The following is a 16,271-nucleotide window of genomic DNA, read 5'->3' as shown; positions in this document are numbered from 1 at the left end:
GGGAAAGGGGAGGCGGCGGTGGGGAAGAGACAGAAAGTAAATAAATAAATAAATAAATATTTCTGGAAATGTCTTCAAGTTGTAATGCAAAATGGAATTTGAACTTCAATATCTGATTCATATCGTATTAGATATATTTATAAAATGTCTTGTATCATTATGCTCCCTGCATACACACATATCTATGAAAGTCCTTTTGGAATCCAATTTAGAGTCTGCAATTGATAACCCCTTGATGTAAAAATTTTGGGGTAGAATATTTTGTAATCCTGTTTTATAATCTAAGTAATTAATAGAATCTCCTCTTTGTATTTTTTCAGGAACAATTTGCCCAAAACGTTCTTTACTTCTTCAAATATTTTCTTTTAGTATCTATGTTTGAATCATGTAGTAAGATATTGTCAAAATAATTCTAAATAATAGACTGAGGAAACTGTAAACAAATCAATTCCAATGGCTGTCACATAATCTATTGGAAAAGGAATGTTAATCTGGGCATTTGATTACTGTAATATATTATGTCCCTGTATATTCAATCCTATATTAGTCACATAAGGCTTTAATTTCCTCTTTGTCCATCTGGCCTATATATTTGACCTATCTCTTGTTTTGTTTTACCTGAGATATAATTCCATTCCCTAAAAGTCATACATTTGCCTCCTGAAGAGTTCAATTTGAATACCAAGATTCTGGTGGCATTACTGTTACATCTTCTCCTATGTCTACAAGTCCATTAATATTTATTCTTATTTTAAACTTTGGTCTTTGTTCCTTTATAGAAGCTTGCCAACATATTTTCTTTATGGCATTTTCTAAACTTTTTGTTTTCATCTTTTAAAGCATCCATGGCAGTAGGTTTTTTTTTTCTATAATAGGCATTAGGTTTCTGCGTAGGAGTTTACCCCGTGGTGACATAGAATGACTGAACCAAATTTGCTATGGTATCTGCAAAGGGTTACCTTGACTGTCCTTTGTTGATCTTCACTCATTGGTATAATGTTTCACCTTCTAGATACTCCAGAGGTCAAGAGTCTTCATTTGGATAATTCCTCAAAGAAATATTGTTCCCACGAATACCCTGTCTACAAGGTAAACAGGTTTGCACTAATTAAACACTAAACATTTTGATTTTGTTTTATGTCTCTGGAAATTATCCTAGCCACTTATCTTCATGGTTACGAGATTTACTATTGACTGTATGTTATATCCATTCTCCTATGGGTGGTAATCTTGCCTTTCATGAATTATTTATTCCTTTTCGTTTTAAATCAACATTTTCAAAAACCAAAGATTCAGTTAGTATTGTCTAGTTTCTAAGTTTGGTATCATTCTATTTATAGATGAAGTAAACTTTTGTAAAAGAAATCAGTGACAGTTTGAGTGCTGTATAACTTTAGTAAATATCTGTGGGAGTCTTCTGTTTTGTGTTGATTTCATTGGTTAAATAAAGAAACTGCCTTGGCTTTTTGATAAGACAGAAAATTAGGTAGGCGGAGAAAACAGAACAGAATGCTGGGAGAAAGAAGCCGAGTCAGACAGACTCCATGCCTCTCCTCTCTGAGACGGAAGCAGGTTAAGAATCTCGGTGGTAAGCCACCAGCTCGTGGTGCTACACAGATTATTAGAAATGGGTTATTCTAGATGTGAGAGTTAGCCGGTGGGAGGCTGGAGCTGATGGGCCAAGCAGTGTTTGAAAGAATAGTTTTCGTGTAATTATTTCAGGTAAAGGTAGCCGGGTGGTGGGATGCAAATATCTCTGTTCTCTTTCCAATTCTTTTATTCAGTCCCAAACTTTCAAAGCTGCTGCATAGCATAGCGTCAAGGTGCGGTCTTTATATATAGACTGCCTTTGTTCATCAGCATAATCCCCTTCTCAAAAAAGTTGATCCTGGGAAATTTCAATACCTCTAACCCTACTTCACTGTTCAATTGTCCTAGCTCCATCTTTCCACAAGCATGACTGCAATTGAGGACCAGATTCTGATACTGCTGTGACCAATTCTTCCAGTCATATAGGATAATTCTGCTATAAGTTGACCTTGATTTTAACATCTGCTTCACAAAAGGTGAATTTGTACCATATGATATTATCATTTCCTTAAATTTCCTCAAATCTAACATCTCCACAAGAATCCAGTTAGCTCTTATACAGCATTCTATGTAACTGTCATTTGACAATTGTTCCTGTAGGGTGACTAGATAAATTAATGATGTTGTTTGATTGCCTTGACGATTCCTCTCTAATTTTATAATATAATGGTGGGGTAGCTTATTCTATAAATTCTTCTCCTTGTATTTGAATATCTCTTAATGCTTGTAACTTATTAGTCAAAATGGCATTATTTTCTCTAGTAATTTTTTCTAAGACCTATATCTTGGCACTCATTTTTAGGAATTACCAAATCACTACTTTTGAGAATTTCCAAAGTGAAAATGCATATTATTAACATTGCCTAATCCCAGTTAAGATACATATCCCCTTGTTTAATTGCTCCATTCATAAAACATTCATTATGAAATCATACAGTGACCTAACTCCCTCCATTGTAATGCTGTTCCCCATTTTTAGCATAGGGGAATTCTCTCCTTTTTGTAAAACTAATTTCCCCCCCAAATTCCATCAAATCTGCTGAGGATGACAGTAAAGTGTGAGACTGACTACTACTGTTTAGCACATCTGAGCAGAGAACACAGGTGGTGCACAACCTGACTGATTACAACTGCAACTATTTGTATGCAGCTATGAGCTGAGAGTGTGTGGCAGTTGCAACAACAGTAGAAGCTCAAACAGGTACCAAGGCAGCTACCTAGCTTGGCAGAAAATCGAGGAGAAGAGCCCAGAGGAAGCCAACAAACCATGGGTAATAGTGAGCTGGCTATATGAAAAATGCACACAAGGGATCATGTAGAAGAAGCCCTTCTGGTGAGAGCTGTCTGAAGGCAGAGCTGACTGATGGTGAGGGACTAACTCCAGGGCATTTGGAGTCCAAAAGCCTGTGGAGATTGCTATATAATAGCAGCAACAGAAAAATCCCAGACCCACTCAGTGGAATGGGGCAAGAGTGGAAAGCCAGCTGACTCTGGCTCTGGTTGCAGCTGTGTTCATTTGTTGAAGCTGAGTTGCTGAAAAGCCAGGAATGAGCAGCTATCCCATGCTTTTGTGCTTCAAGTTGGATGCTAGGTACAGTGTAAGTCTAACTAATATTATCAATAAAATCAGAATCATATATCAAGGTAAAAATATGAAAAATAAGAAAAGCAGAGGAGCAGCCACAGTGACTTCTTACCTTTTTTGTTCTTCCTTCCAAAAGGCTGAGATCTTGTTCCTGCCCCACCTATTCACTCCCTGTCTCCTTTCTGCACATTCCTCCAGATATCTAAAATTAACTAGTCACTAGCTCCATACTCCAATTCCAAGCAAGTTTTATTTTCCAAAACAAAAAAAATCATATAACATCCATCATTTTACTCTAAGTAGTGTCTTAGTGTTTCTATTGCTGTGAAAAGACTCCATGGTCACAGTATCTCCTATAAAGGAAAACATTTAATTGAGAAGTTCAGTCCATTATCATCATGGTGAGGAGCATGGTGGCAAGCAGGCAGACATGGTGTTGTCTACATCTTGATCAGAAAGCAACAGAAAGTGGACTGTAACACTGGGTGGTATATTGAGCATAGAAGAACTCAAAGCACATGCCCACAATGAAACATTAGCTTTAATGAGGCAATACCTACTCCAACAAAGTCATAACCCTTAGTGGTGACACTTCCTTTAGGAGCCATTTTTCTTTCAAACCACTATATTCCATTCCCTGGTCCCCAAAATTCTAGCCATATCATAATGCAAAAAAATGTTATCAGTCCAACTTCAAAATTCCCCATAGTCTATAGTAGTCTCAAACTTGTTTCAAAATCCAAAATATCTTCTGAGACTCATCTCAATCTCTTACCTATAATCACCTGTAAAATTATCTTGGATTTTTATGCTACTGTGTTTTGTCCTGAAACTTGTAACATTAGGAATTCAATTTTTGTGCTTTGTTTTTGTGGGGTTTTTTTTTGGTATTTTTTTAAAAGTCTTCTTTGACAACAGGACCCTATTGCTAAGGACAACATCTATATAGCTCACTGAATGTAGAAAGATCGAGTTTGTACCTTCACGGAGCCTTCACTTCTAAATTCTAATCTCTATAGCATGAAACAATACTCTTCATAATATGAATAAAAACATGGACTTCAGCTTTATCATAAAACCCTCAACCTACAATCTCTCCTGCCTGTAAGAGGTGTTAGGGTAATCAATGTTGGCACAGAACTTGTAGGAGTAGCCAACCAATTTCTGTTTTAACAACAGGACCATATATAAGAGGGAGGCCATGCCCTACACTGCCTGGATAGAGACCCAGGGAAGAACCAAACACTGTCGTACTCTCATTGGCCTGTACAACTTGATTCACTTCATAACAAAGCTGTGATTTCAGGTCTCTGGCTTTTGGTAGAAGTCTAAGTATGTAGTGAGAGAAAACAAAGGTTTCTGTACAGACTGTGATTGGGATCACAGTTCTCTGACCTCAGACAGAACTGGTTTGAGTTCATCAAGGCTCAGATTTCAGTGAATTGCTATAGGTGCTGCAAGAGTTTGTTTATTTCCCTTGCTGATTCTTTCATTGCTTTGGACACAGCTTCTTAAAAGAGCCTGAATAATATTAATTAGCAAATATCAAATGCATTCTTGATGTGTCTGAGTTTGAATTTAGAACCTCCTAGGCTAAGATTTTATTAATCTCATTCTGTAACTTTAATTTTTAGTGGGCACATTAGATTCTACTCCATTATGGTGTCATAAGTGTCACAAGTATTTTCAAACAGAAATATTCCACTACTCATTTTTAGAATTTAGTGAATTGATAGAAGGTCTTGTTGGACTCTTCTTAGGAATGCCTTTTTGAGCTAAAAAAAAGTTTATTCTGTATAGTCTGCTTTCTTGTTAACCTATGGGCTAGAAACACTGACTTCTTAGCACCATCTAAAGTCACTTTCCTTGAGTTAGAAGACCCTACTCTCTCCCATCCATCAATTTTATAATAGGCTATATTGTCTCTTCCTCTTGCCCACTGACTTCATCCAAATCAATTTTTATACAACATGCAAGTAAGAAAAATGGAACCAGGCAAAATTCTTTAGGGAAAAGAACATTATATTTATTACAACAAGTGATTAAAACCTTAGTGTCTTTCTTCCAGGTTGGTAAATGTGGCTTCAATAGTCTGTGAGTTGCTAAGTGGTATAGATCAACCAGCCATGGTGTGTCTCATTAGCATCACCTCAATCAGCAGCAGCAGCATGATTATCCCCACTTAGTAGCTTGATGTAGAAGTCATGGCAAAGGCTATCGTGCTAATATTCATCCGAAAATGGAAAATTGGGATGGCCAGCAGCACTAAAATATGAAAGAAAAATAACCACTGTGGTCTTAATGAATCTTGTTCAAACAAAATGTGTAATGACTGTTATTAAAAATGTTTTATTATTTCTTGCTGGCTCTGGAACTAGAATGAATTTTAATTTATTTTTTGGCGGCAGAATCTGCCCTTCATACTTTCATAAATGTAGCTTCATAAAAATATTTTTAAAAACCATAAATAAATTATTTAGATTACATTCCCTGGTCTAGAATGGAAAACTAAGAAAAAAGTTTTCACATATATACTTCTTAACTACATCTGTCAATCAACACAGCACAGCAAACTCCAGAATCTTCCGCAGTTTAAATTGCCTATGGAAAATAGGTGCTGATTGTGCTTGTTTAGTACAAAGACAAGTCCCAATATTTACCAATACAAAAATTAAGAGTTCCTGACTTGCGATTTCTAATTTCAATTCTGCTTAATATGCACTAGTTATTTTTATCATTTTGCATCTCACACAATTTGTTGTATTTAAATCAGAGATATAATGTCTTTAAAAAGTATTTCATATCCATGGAATTTCCCATGTATGTTTGTGGATTTATTTATATAAATACAAACACAATTTATAAAGTTATAATAATTACTAATCATTTGATTGTTTCTCTCTTTTTGTAGTAATTCCATACTTTATCAATCATTTGCTCTATACTAACATAATTAGTAATAAGTATACTAGTTTTTGAACTCAGATACTTATGGATTATCCAATGCCATTTCAAGCACTATCATACTTATTTTTTATGAATATGATTTCATATAACAAAAGCATAATAGATTTTCTTATCAACAAACAATACCACTAGACAAAGAAGTACAGGCAGCTTTTGACTACAGAGAGAAGAATTATTATCTTCTGAGGATGAGTCCTTTGATTGGTTATTCAATAAAAAGGAGTAAGTCTTGGAATCATATACACATAAGCAACACTAAAGAGACTTTTAAGACTATATTTATATATGTGCACACACATGTGTCGCAACACTAAAGATAAAGAGGCTATAAAATTGACAGAATATAAGAGGGAACATGGGGTGGTAAGAAAGCAGGGACATGAGAGAGGCTAGAGAGAGTAAAAGAAAGGGAGTAAAAAATTTGGTTTAAGTTTATACGTAAAATTTTATATTGTAATTTAAGGTAATTTTAAAACAATGCTTATGGTTTTCTTATTTGCTCACATTTGTAAAATACAGTTAGGATCTTCTTCTAAAGAAGAGAATGAAAGAAGAGAATCTTTTTAAATGTTATAAAATCTCTTTAGTGACTGTACTTCTGCATAAATATTCTTTCTTTGCTTTTGAATTCCTCAGCAAAGCTTCTCTTAGCTTGTTCATGAAAACCTTTTTACCTCTGAAACTCACCAAAAGTTCCATTGTGGACTCCTAAACAAATTTGCACCAAAGAAAGTGAGAGGTTTAAATAAATTTAGGCAAATTGATGCAACATGTTTTTTATATACCCTTATAGCATTTTTGTTACTTACACAGTCACAGGAAAATATCTGAAATTTCTGTGCAGGCCATCTATGACTTCCATATCCTCTGGAGGCAACTGGAATTCAAGTACCTATTACACAAGGAAAAAATGTTTTCACAAATTTACTCTGTAAAATTGAAAATCTTAAAAACCCAAGTTAATTAGATTGGTTCAGATACAATATCTAGAATATATGATAAATTTGCAAAAAATAATTAAAGAGATCAAAAACTGCACAAGTTATCAGGGATTTTAAGTTAAATGAAAAAAAACTTCTCTCTTGTGTGTACTATCTAAATTAATACTTTCAGAACATTACATAATTTTAAATAATTTACATAATATAGCATATCCATTCTACAGATCCTTCCCTTATCATTTTCTCTACTCTCTCATTCCTTCTCATCTAACTGTGAAACTGCCTTTTATTTTCATCTTTTCCGTTGAGTCCATTTTATGCTGCCCACTTACTTTTGGTATTGTCATAGCAATAGTCTGTGATTAGCTTTCAGTGGTGACATCATTAAAGAAAAGTGACTCCTCTCAATAGCTGTCAAATATAGCAATAACTTCTCAGCTAAAGGTGTTATTACATGTACACCTTATCCCTTCTTGCTAGAAATTTGCATAGCTAAAGCTTGCAAATATTTTGGGCATATTGTCATAATCACTTTGAGTTCAAATGCACAAATGCTTTGTTTTATCTGGAAAATTCTATTTCCTTCATGTTATCAATAACTCCCAGATAATATTATCTTTCTTCCTCCCATTCTACAAAGATACCTTAGCTTTGGGGTGAGATATATTGAAACTGTACATGAGGAAAATCAAACGTGACTGGAGAAGAAACAAAGATGGCATCACTGAATGCCTACATTGCCATGTACTTAAAAGGTTCAAAAAAATAAAAAAGAATAGTTTTAAGTATACAAATTAATCTACCAATTTTCATGGTGATAATTATACTTGAAAAATATACTTACAAATAAAATTTAAGCCAGGAGTTGTCTAAATATTAATGATATCTTAGGACAAAAGAACTGGCTTGAAAAAATGCCTCATTCTCTAAATATGTGACATTTTTAAACCTCAAAGTGACTTTCAAGAAAAGAACAAAAATGTCTTATGTAAATGTACAAAGACGAGCCAGGGAGTGGTGGGATAAACCTTCAATCACAATACTCAGGGAAGCAGAGGCTAGTGTATCTTTATGAGTTCAAGAACAGACTGGCCTACAGAGTGAGTTCCAGAACAGCCAGAGATACACAAAGAAACCTTTCCTCTAAAAACCAAAGAAAGAAAGAAAAAGAAAATGAAAATAAGACTATTTGAAGATCATCAGTCAATTAAATTGACAAAGAATTTACTGGCATTCATTCAAAATGAATGAGAACATGAACACTAAATAATATGAAAATTTGGGGGACCATAAAGGATAACCATAATAATTTATAGAATAAAATTTTCTCAACAAGGATGCCCGATTTCAGAAGATAAAGATGTCATTTGTACAAGTCTGACTTAGTGATGAAAACTAAATTTCTATATTTTCTATCAAATGATGCTTTTTCTATTATTTTTTAGGGGTTGGAGGAGGAAGAAGTATGCCAAAAATATATTTCATACAAAATTAATAAAACTAACTAATTTTTAAAAATAAGGACTATTCTATTAAAAGTATAGAAAGTTTCAAAATTTACTATGAAGTATAAAGATCAATGCAATTATTGCCTTGCACCTAGATTTATGCCTTCTGAAAGTATTTTAGTATTTATTGGTATTCCTAGAAATGACCCAGGATATAAGCATTCACTTTTGCATTATGCTAGTTATTCTTGAAAATCATAACATTTGAAATCTCATATGCACAGGAAATTCTACAGACAATGATTTGGCAAGAGATTTACTTGGAGGTTTCCAAAAAAATTAATGGGTGGAGAAGAATACCCAAAGTTCCAAATACCCATAGCTCCCTACATCACCTGTATGTTCTCTTTCATCTCATTCTCTTCATAACTATGAGCCAGGGCAATGACCCCACGCTGCACCTGGTAGCAAAGGGCAATCTGAGCTGGACTTCGATTGTGCTTTTTGGCCATGGTACAAAGAACTGGATCATTCAAAAGAAATGGGGCATTCTGGTCTACCCTAAAAAGAAAAAGTACAAATACTGAAACTAAGAAGCTGTGTGTTTGGTTTCTTAGGGTATTTACAAACACATTCAAGTATTGCTTTAGACAAGAAATCATTATAATTATTTCCTAGACAAGAATATCAATACTCTGAGGAACCTTTCTAAGATGCAAATTCTCTGACTTACTGAATCAGTTCAGAGTGAAGTCCTTTAAGTGGAAGATTTTAGAAATAAATTTTGTGCTTATATGCCACCTATAAACTACGTCAATGACCAGGGTGAGACAGTAACCATTTTGGGGTATATACCCAAAGAATGCTCAATCATACCACAAGGACATGTGCTTAACTATGTTCATAGCAGCATTGTTTGTCATAGCCAGAACCTGGAAACAACCTAAATGACTCTTCACCAAAAAAAGTATAAGGAAAATGTGGTACATTTATACAATGAAGTACTACAAGCAGAAAAAAATAATGGCATCTTGTAATTTGCCAGCAAATGGATGGGTCTAGAAAACATCATATTGCATGAGGTAACCCAGACCCAGAAAAGCAAATATCATATGTACTCACTCATAAGTAGCCTTAGGACATAAAGCAAAGAAAACCAGCCTACAATTCACAATCCCAGAGATCCTAGACAACAAAGAGGACCCTAAGAGAGACATACTTGTATCTAATCTTCATGGCAAGTAGAAAAAGACAATATCTCCTGAGTAAATTGGGAGCATGGGGATCATGGGAGAGGGTATAAGGGGAGGGGAGAGAAAGGAAAGGGAGTGGAGAAAATATATAGCTCAATAAAAACAATTTTTAAAAAATGAGGAAGACTGGGAATTGGAGAGGTTACCTTATCCAGGAAAGAGCACAGTAATTAGTTTTCCAGGGTCAAAACTCATTTCAGAAAACATACAGTCAACATTATAGACTAAGGAGGTTACAGTTACATGTATGTATATAAATGCACACAATAATGATTAGTGAAAAAACTGAAGAAAAGCAGGGTAGGGGATATATAGAAGAATTTGAAGGAAGAAAAAGAAAAATATTGAAGTATAATTATAATTACAAGTATTAGTTGCGTTTATTACCAGGGTTTTGGACGTTGAGAACCTAGGGCCGCATAAGCAACCAAAACAATATCTTTTGACTTGCAGAAATCCAACAGTTTGCTCTGGTTCAGATAAGGATGGCATTCTACCTATAGATGGACAATATAGAAATACGTTGTAGTATAAGAAATTCCACTTCATAAAATAACTTTTAGTGTGTCAGTATGTTTGTATATGTACATGTATTGTATACATGTGTGTTTGTGTGTATTGGTATCCTTTCAGAGGAGATGTTAAATACATCAAGGTTTTAGAAGAACAACAAGCACTTACAACAATGAGGACCCTAAGAGAGACATACATGGATCTAATCTACATGGGAAGTAGAAAAAGACAAGATATCCTGAGTATATTGGGAGCAGGGGGACTATGAGAGAGGGTTGAAGGAGAGGGGAGATAAAGAGGAGAACAGAAAAAAGTGTATAGCTCAATAAAATCAATAAAGAGAAGAACAACAATCACTCATGTTCTATCTTTGCAACCTCAAAAGTGTCAGTATTAATATTAATAATATGAAAATTAAATAAAACTTAAAAAGGAATGTATGTATATAAAAATAAAATGATTTAAATCTATTGAGAAATAATTAAAACAGAAGACAAAAGTGTTTAAAATGTTGATTTGATTGCAGAAGACACAAAAGAGACGATGACTAATATGTGCTTAGGATCAAGATCAGCTAGTGTTCTGTGAGTGAACTTTATCTACCATTAAAACTACTGTCATCAGGTAACTTGTCTGTCTAGCCTGGATCCTTTTATAACACTCCTCCAGTCAGGCACTATGCCTATGGCTCTGAGGTCACATTCATATCCACAGATTTGTGTACTCATTGGGCATTACTATCACCTTGCCATCTTTACTAAGACACCATCCATCAGGAGGAGATACAATTGAGAATTTGTGATGTATTCCAAGACAAGAAATGGCTGTGAGATACTTGTATTCTATAAATCTACGATGAATGTGAAGTACGAAGGAAAGTACCCACTATATGACAGAAAGAAGGCAATGATGAACAGAAAAAGAGGCTTGAGAGCTGTCACCTGGTTGCATACAGGCTTGTACTTCAGCCCTGGCTTATTAAGAATCATCTCCAGCTGCCTGCGGTTAAAGTTGGACACCCCAATGGACTTGGCCAGTCCTGCATCCTTACACTTCTCCATGGCCTAGAGAAAGAGAAATCATATAAGGTCATGTATACATTCATAAAATGTGTTGCAAGTTTTATATTACATTGACACAAATTAGAGTAGTTTGGGAAGAAGAGCCCTCAATTGAGAAAAGGATTTGCATGTAGGTGAATGTGTAGGACATTTTCTTTTTTAGTGATTGATGTGGGAGTACTCAGCCAATGATGGGTGGTATCATTTTTTGACGGGTACTCCTGGATGGTGCAAGAAGGCAAGCCAGCCAGTAAGCAGCACTCTTCCATGATCTCTGCTTCAGTTCCTGCCACTAGGTTCCTACCCTGTTTGAGTTTTCCTGATTTCACTCAGTGATTGACTGTAATGTGGAAGTGTAAGCTGAAATAAACCTTTCCATCTTCAAGTTGCTTTTGGCTACTGTGTTTTATCACAATAGAAATCCTAACAAAGATATTCATGTTAATATAAATGAAAAATAGAACTTTTAAGAGAATTGTCTAGAAATTTGTAGAAATGCAAACAAAAGAACAACAACAATAACAAACCAACAAAAACCTTAAATATGAATTACTACAAAGTACTTGATAAAACTAAACTCAAAGAAAACAAACCATCCAATTTAAAAAACGTGTTATGGGATAAACCTATGTTCCCTCCTTATCTTGTCACTGATCCTGGACCACATCTCTGATGGAAGCCTCCCACTCTACCAGAATCCCCGACAGCATCTTAACTCTGGGTAAGCCACCCCCACCCTGACCATGCTTACCTAACATAACCCGAACCACCCCTCTAGTTCTTGCTGAAACATTCGTATTAACTGAATATATGGAAATATTTGCAAAACCCACATCGACATATTAGACCTAGCTCATGGAATCCTGCTGAAGAAAGGGTGGAAGGGTTGTAGGAACCAGAATGGTCAAGAACATCACAATAAAATGTACAGAATCAATAACCTGGCATCATAGGAGATCACAGAGATGGAATAGAGAACCAGGGAGCCTTTTTGTGACTGACCTAGGTCTTCTGCATATATGTTAAGTTATGTAACTTGATCTTGTGGGACTCTTAACAGTGGGATTGGGGACTGTCTCCGATTTTTGCTGATGTTTGGAACTTTATTCCTTATAATGGGTTTCTTTGCTCAGCCTTAAAATAATGGTAGGTGCTTAGTCTTACTGCAACTTGATATGCCATGCTTTGTTGATGTCTATGGGAGGCCTGCCATAGTGGATTGAAGAAGGTCAGAGAGGAGTTGGGGGGAGAAATTGGGTAGAGAATAATGATGGGAAACTAGGTCAGAATGTAAATAAATAAATATGAAAAGATAAAAGAAAAATGTGTTATGGAACTGAAAAGGGAGTTGAGGGAGCCCATGTGTGACTCAGTTTCCATCTGGAGTCAACTCAAACTTAAAAGTTATTTGAGTTCAAGATCTCCTGTTTTGCCTGCATCCTTGAGGGCTGTGAGAAAGTTCTAATTAAGCCCTTGGGAAAAAGCATTTTGCCCCTGAGAAGAGAACACATTATTTATGTAGTCACAGGCTAGAGAATTCCAGTCGAAGGCACATAAAAATAGAAAAAAAAAAACTGCTTGCTGCTAGCAGAATTGATATGAAAGATATACACAAACCTGCTTGCCCTTTCTCTCAAGGACAATGTGTAGTGACATTTAATTTTATAATTGTATTTTAATAAATAAAGCTTGCCTGATGTTCAGAGAGTAAAACAGCTAGCTACACCAATCAGCCATACAGACCAGGTCGTTGTGTATGCCATTAATCCCAGCACTAGAGGGGAATATAAAATAGGAGGAGAAACCTCTCACACAGAGGCTGGCTGTTTTGCTTTTCTGACATTCAGGTCAAACACGAACTTCTATCTTTGCGTATTTATTAATCGTGCCACATTTAGTGACCAATATTTGCTGTATGAATTCATGATAAAAGTCATTTGCTTGAGGGTTTTCTTGCCACTGGCACAGGCAAGATCTGGACCCAAACCTAGCCATCCACATTCAGGAGAAAAACTAGGGCTCCCAGCTCCCATCTGCCCTTTTGTTATGGTTTTGGTCCTTTTAAGAGATCTAATCTGCTTTTTATTATAAGGAAGACCTGGGAAAGCTATGGTATTGGTCCCTTTAAGCCACGCCCACTCCCTCCCCCATCTGCGGAGGCAGGCTGAGTTCGCTCTTTTCTGTCTTCCTCTCGGAGAGGCAGTTTCGCTCTGCCTCTCTCTCCACTTCTTGCTTCCCCCCCCCTCTGTCTCTTTCTTCTCTTCTCTTCTCTTCTCTTCTCTTCTCTTCTCTTCTCTTCTCTTCTCTTCTCTTCTCTTCTCTTCTCTTCTCTTCTCTTCTCTTCTCTTCTCTTCTCTTCTCTCTCTCTCTCTCTCTCTCTCTCTCTCTCTCTCTCTCCCTCCACCCCTTCACCCTTCCTCCTCCATAACCCCCTGAATAAACTTCAACCTCACCCTGCATGTCGTGTCTATCCATGTTTCTGTCTTCTGCCCGCCATGTGTCTCCCTGTCTGGGACCAGCAGCTGTCTCTGCCTGGGACCCGCTGTCTGCCGCCACATGGCCCGCCACCACCATTTGGGACCTACAGCATTTCTGCTGCCTACTGCCCCGGGGATCTTGTAGCATTTTTAAAAAAGAACAACACCTTTAAAATAAAAAAAGTGCTGCTAGACCCAGAAAAAGGAGTCAATTGCAGGTTCCTGATAGCGGTCTTTTCTTCCAGTAGGCTCTGTTTGCTGGCAGCTAACAGAGGCATGGCACCTTGAAGAGAGGCTTTCTGAGTCAGCATGAGCAGCAAAAACTTCACATCTCTTTTAAGAGGCTCTTCCATCAAGCACTTCAATGGCACTCATTAACAGTCAACATCAGAATTCTTGGTGGTGGCATGGACCTTGAAACTCTACAGAGTTGTGGCAATAAATCTGACTCCTGTCAGTAACTCTGCCATAAAGCTAGACCTCAGGAAGCCAAGTAATGGGACAGAACAAGCTGGCAAAGCCTCAAGTTTAATCCTACCTATCTCTTCATAGACTCATGTGCCCAGAAAAAAGATAGAGATATACAGTAAAGACATATTCAGATAAAAAAAAAAAACCTCTAAAGTTTGCAGTGTGTTTAAAATATGTGTAGGCTTGGGAGAGAAAAGAAAAAGGATAGAGAAAGTCCTGAAAAAAAGAAATAGGATAGCCAGGTGTGGTGACACACACCTTTAGTCCCAGCACTTGGGAGATAGAGACAGGTGGACCTCTGTGAGTTTAAGGCCAGCCTGGTCTATAGAGTGAGTTCCAGAACAGTCAATTATATACAGAGAAACCCTGTCTCAAATAAACCAAAAATTAAAAAAATAAAAATAATAGAAATAGAATTTAAAAAGACAATGTAAAGATGGAAAATACACAAGAGATTCTGGATACTGTATGTGATTGTGTTGTCTTTGAATTGTTTGACTGCTGAGAAAGAAATAACAGCTCCTATAAAACACTTTATTATAAATACTGCTGGATTAACCCAATTTATACAGTTTGAAAATGTTTTGACTTCAAAACTTAAGTAAAAAGATATGTTATTTTGGAGATGAGGTTTTGCTTCTGTTTCCACAGGAAATGAGAGGATGTGGATTCATTCTTGGTTAAGAAAAATAAAGTTTGATTGAAGAAGACTCCCTGAAAAATTTCCATCGGGAATGGGTGGTCCATATGAGCCAATGTTTAAGACCATTTCTCTTGTAGTTTCCTGAGTTCTACATCCAGAACAGATTCAAGCCTGCTGGCTGAGGTGATCCAACCTCACAGAACGCTCCAGTCAAGACCTAACCATAATCCTAAATTTTCTTTGGGTTCCTATAAGATTATTAGCACCCCCAACCAGCAGAAAGTAGCCTAGAAAACTGTACCCAAATTCTCAAGAGGTGGGGTGAGTGACTTTTTGTCATTCAATGGATTATGGATATTTGTCATTGTTTAGGGGGGCTAGTTACAAGTTATTATTGGTAATACTAAACAAAGAAAATTGAATTCAAGGTTCTTGCTTTGAAAAGAAAAATGGGATATAGATATGATAGGATAAAAGAGTAGATTATTTAATCTACTTTTTAAAAGCAAGTGCTAGTTTTAAATGCTTTACATTGGATTTCTCTTTTGTATATTTTGTATTTTGGTACAATTTTGTATATTAATACAAGTTTGAGAATAATTTGTTAGACTATATGGCATATTTCTATCATTGTTCAAGGCATTATACCTATATAATTTATTTAGCAATGTAATTAAAATTCCTAGCCCTTGAAAATTATTATTACTGTGTCATTAGAATAATAAGGAAATACAGGGTTATTAATTAATTGTATATTATAATTGAACTTGTAGTCACATTAGGCATGTTTTTAAGAAAAAGATATAGTTTAGATAGACAGGTCATCTTCAAACACTTCAGAGATCTATATAGTATGGCATTAATGATGTTTTAATAACATAGGTTCTTTTCTATAATGAAGAGACATGTCTGTTCCTAGTAGCACCAATCTACTTCAGATAAGATAATGGGCACTGAAGAAATGCCATATGAAGTTTACGTTCTTTGTGGTAAAAGTAAGTTGGTGTGCAAGAAAATATCTTTGCCTTGACTATTGAGAGTATGTTGTCCTAATTGGACAAGCAGGACACAAAATAAAGTGACAGCCAAAGATTTTCAAGACAAGGAGTAACACCCCTTTGGAATATAATATCCTGCTTCACAGAAAAGTTTATCAGATACTGTAGGCTTACAGACCAAAGATAGATGCCCCAATGTTGCAGAGGAATTTGGGGTAACTCTCCAGGCACCCAGATATTTCTGTCATTTCTCATGGTTTTTAGAAGTCACTTGCTAATACTTCCTGCTTACTCAGTTAATATTATTTCCTTCTCGGGTCTCTG

General features: G+C 35.9%; 1 protein-coding gene and 1 pseudogene across 1 annotated transcript in view; one reads left to right on the top strand and one right to left on the bottom strand.

Annotated features, from left to right (window-relative positions):
* LOC126501501 (estradiol 17 beta-dehydrogenase 5-like) overlaps positions 1–16,271 on the top strand; it is a 103,364-nt pseudogene that overhangs the window by 10,890 nt on the left and 76,203 nt on the right.
* Positions 5,177–16,271, bottom strand: part of LOC126501694 (aldo-keto reductase family 1 member C1-like) — a 41,477-nt gene continuing 30,382 nt past the window's right edge. Inside the window, exons 7-11 of the mRNA XM_050142514.1 lie at positions 11,239–11,361; positions 10,172–10,281; positions 8,927–9,092; positions 6,952–7,034; positions 5,177–5,440 (exon numbers count right to left, since the gene is read on the bottom strand). Coding sequence (XP_049998471.1) covers positions 5,398–5,440; positions 6,952–7,034; positions 8,927–9,092; positions 10,172–10,281; positions 11,239–11,361 — 525 coding nt within the window. The 3' untranslated portion in view covers positions 5,177–5,397. The remainder of the gene's footprint in view (positions 5,441–6,951; positions 7,035–8,926; positions 9,093–10,171; positions 10,282–11,238; positions 11,362–16,271) is intronic.

This window comes from Alexandromys fortis, unplaced genomic scaffold, assembly GCF_014885135.2.
Source record: "Alexandromys fortis isolate MF-2015 unplaced genomic scaffold, M_Fortis_MF-2015_v1.1 scaffold_5, whole genome shotgun sequence".
Taxonomy (NCBI): domain Eukaryota; kingdom Metazoa; phylum Chordata; class Mammalia; order Rodentia; family Cricetidae; genus Alexandromys; species Alexandromys fortis.
The sequence above is the reverse complement of the archived record's forward strand: the minus strand, read 5'-3'. Positions and strand labels throughout refer to the sequence as shown.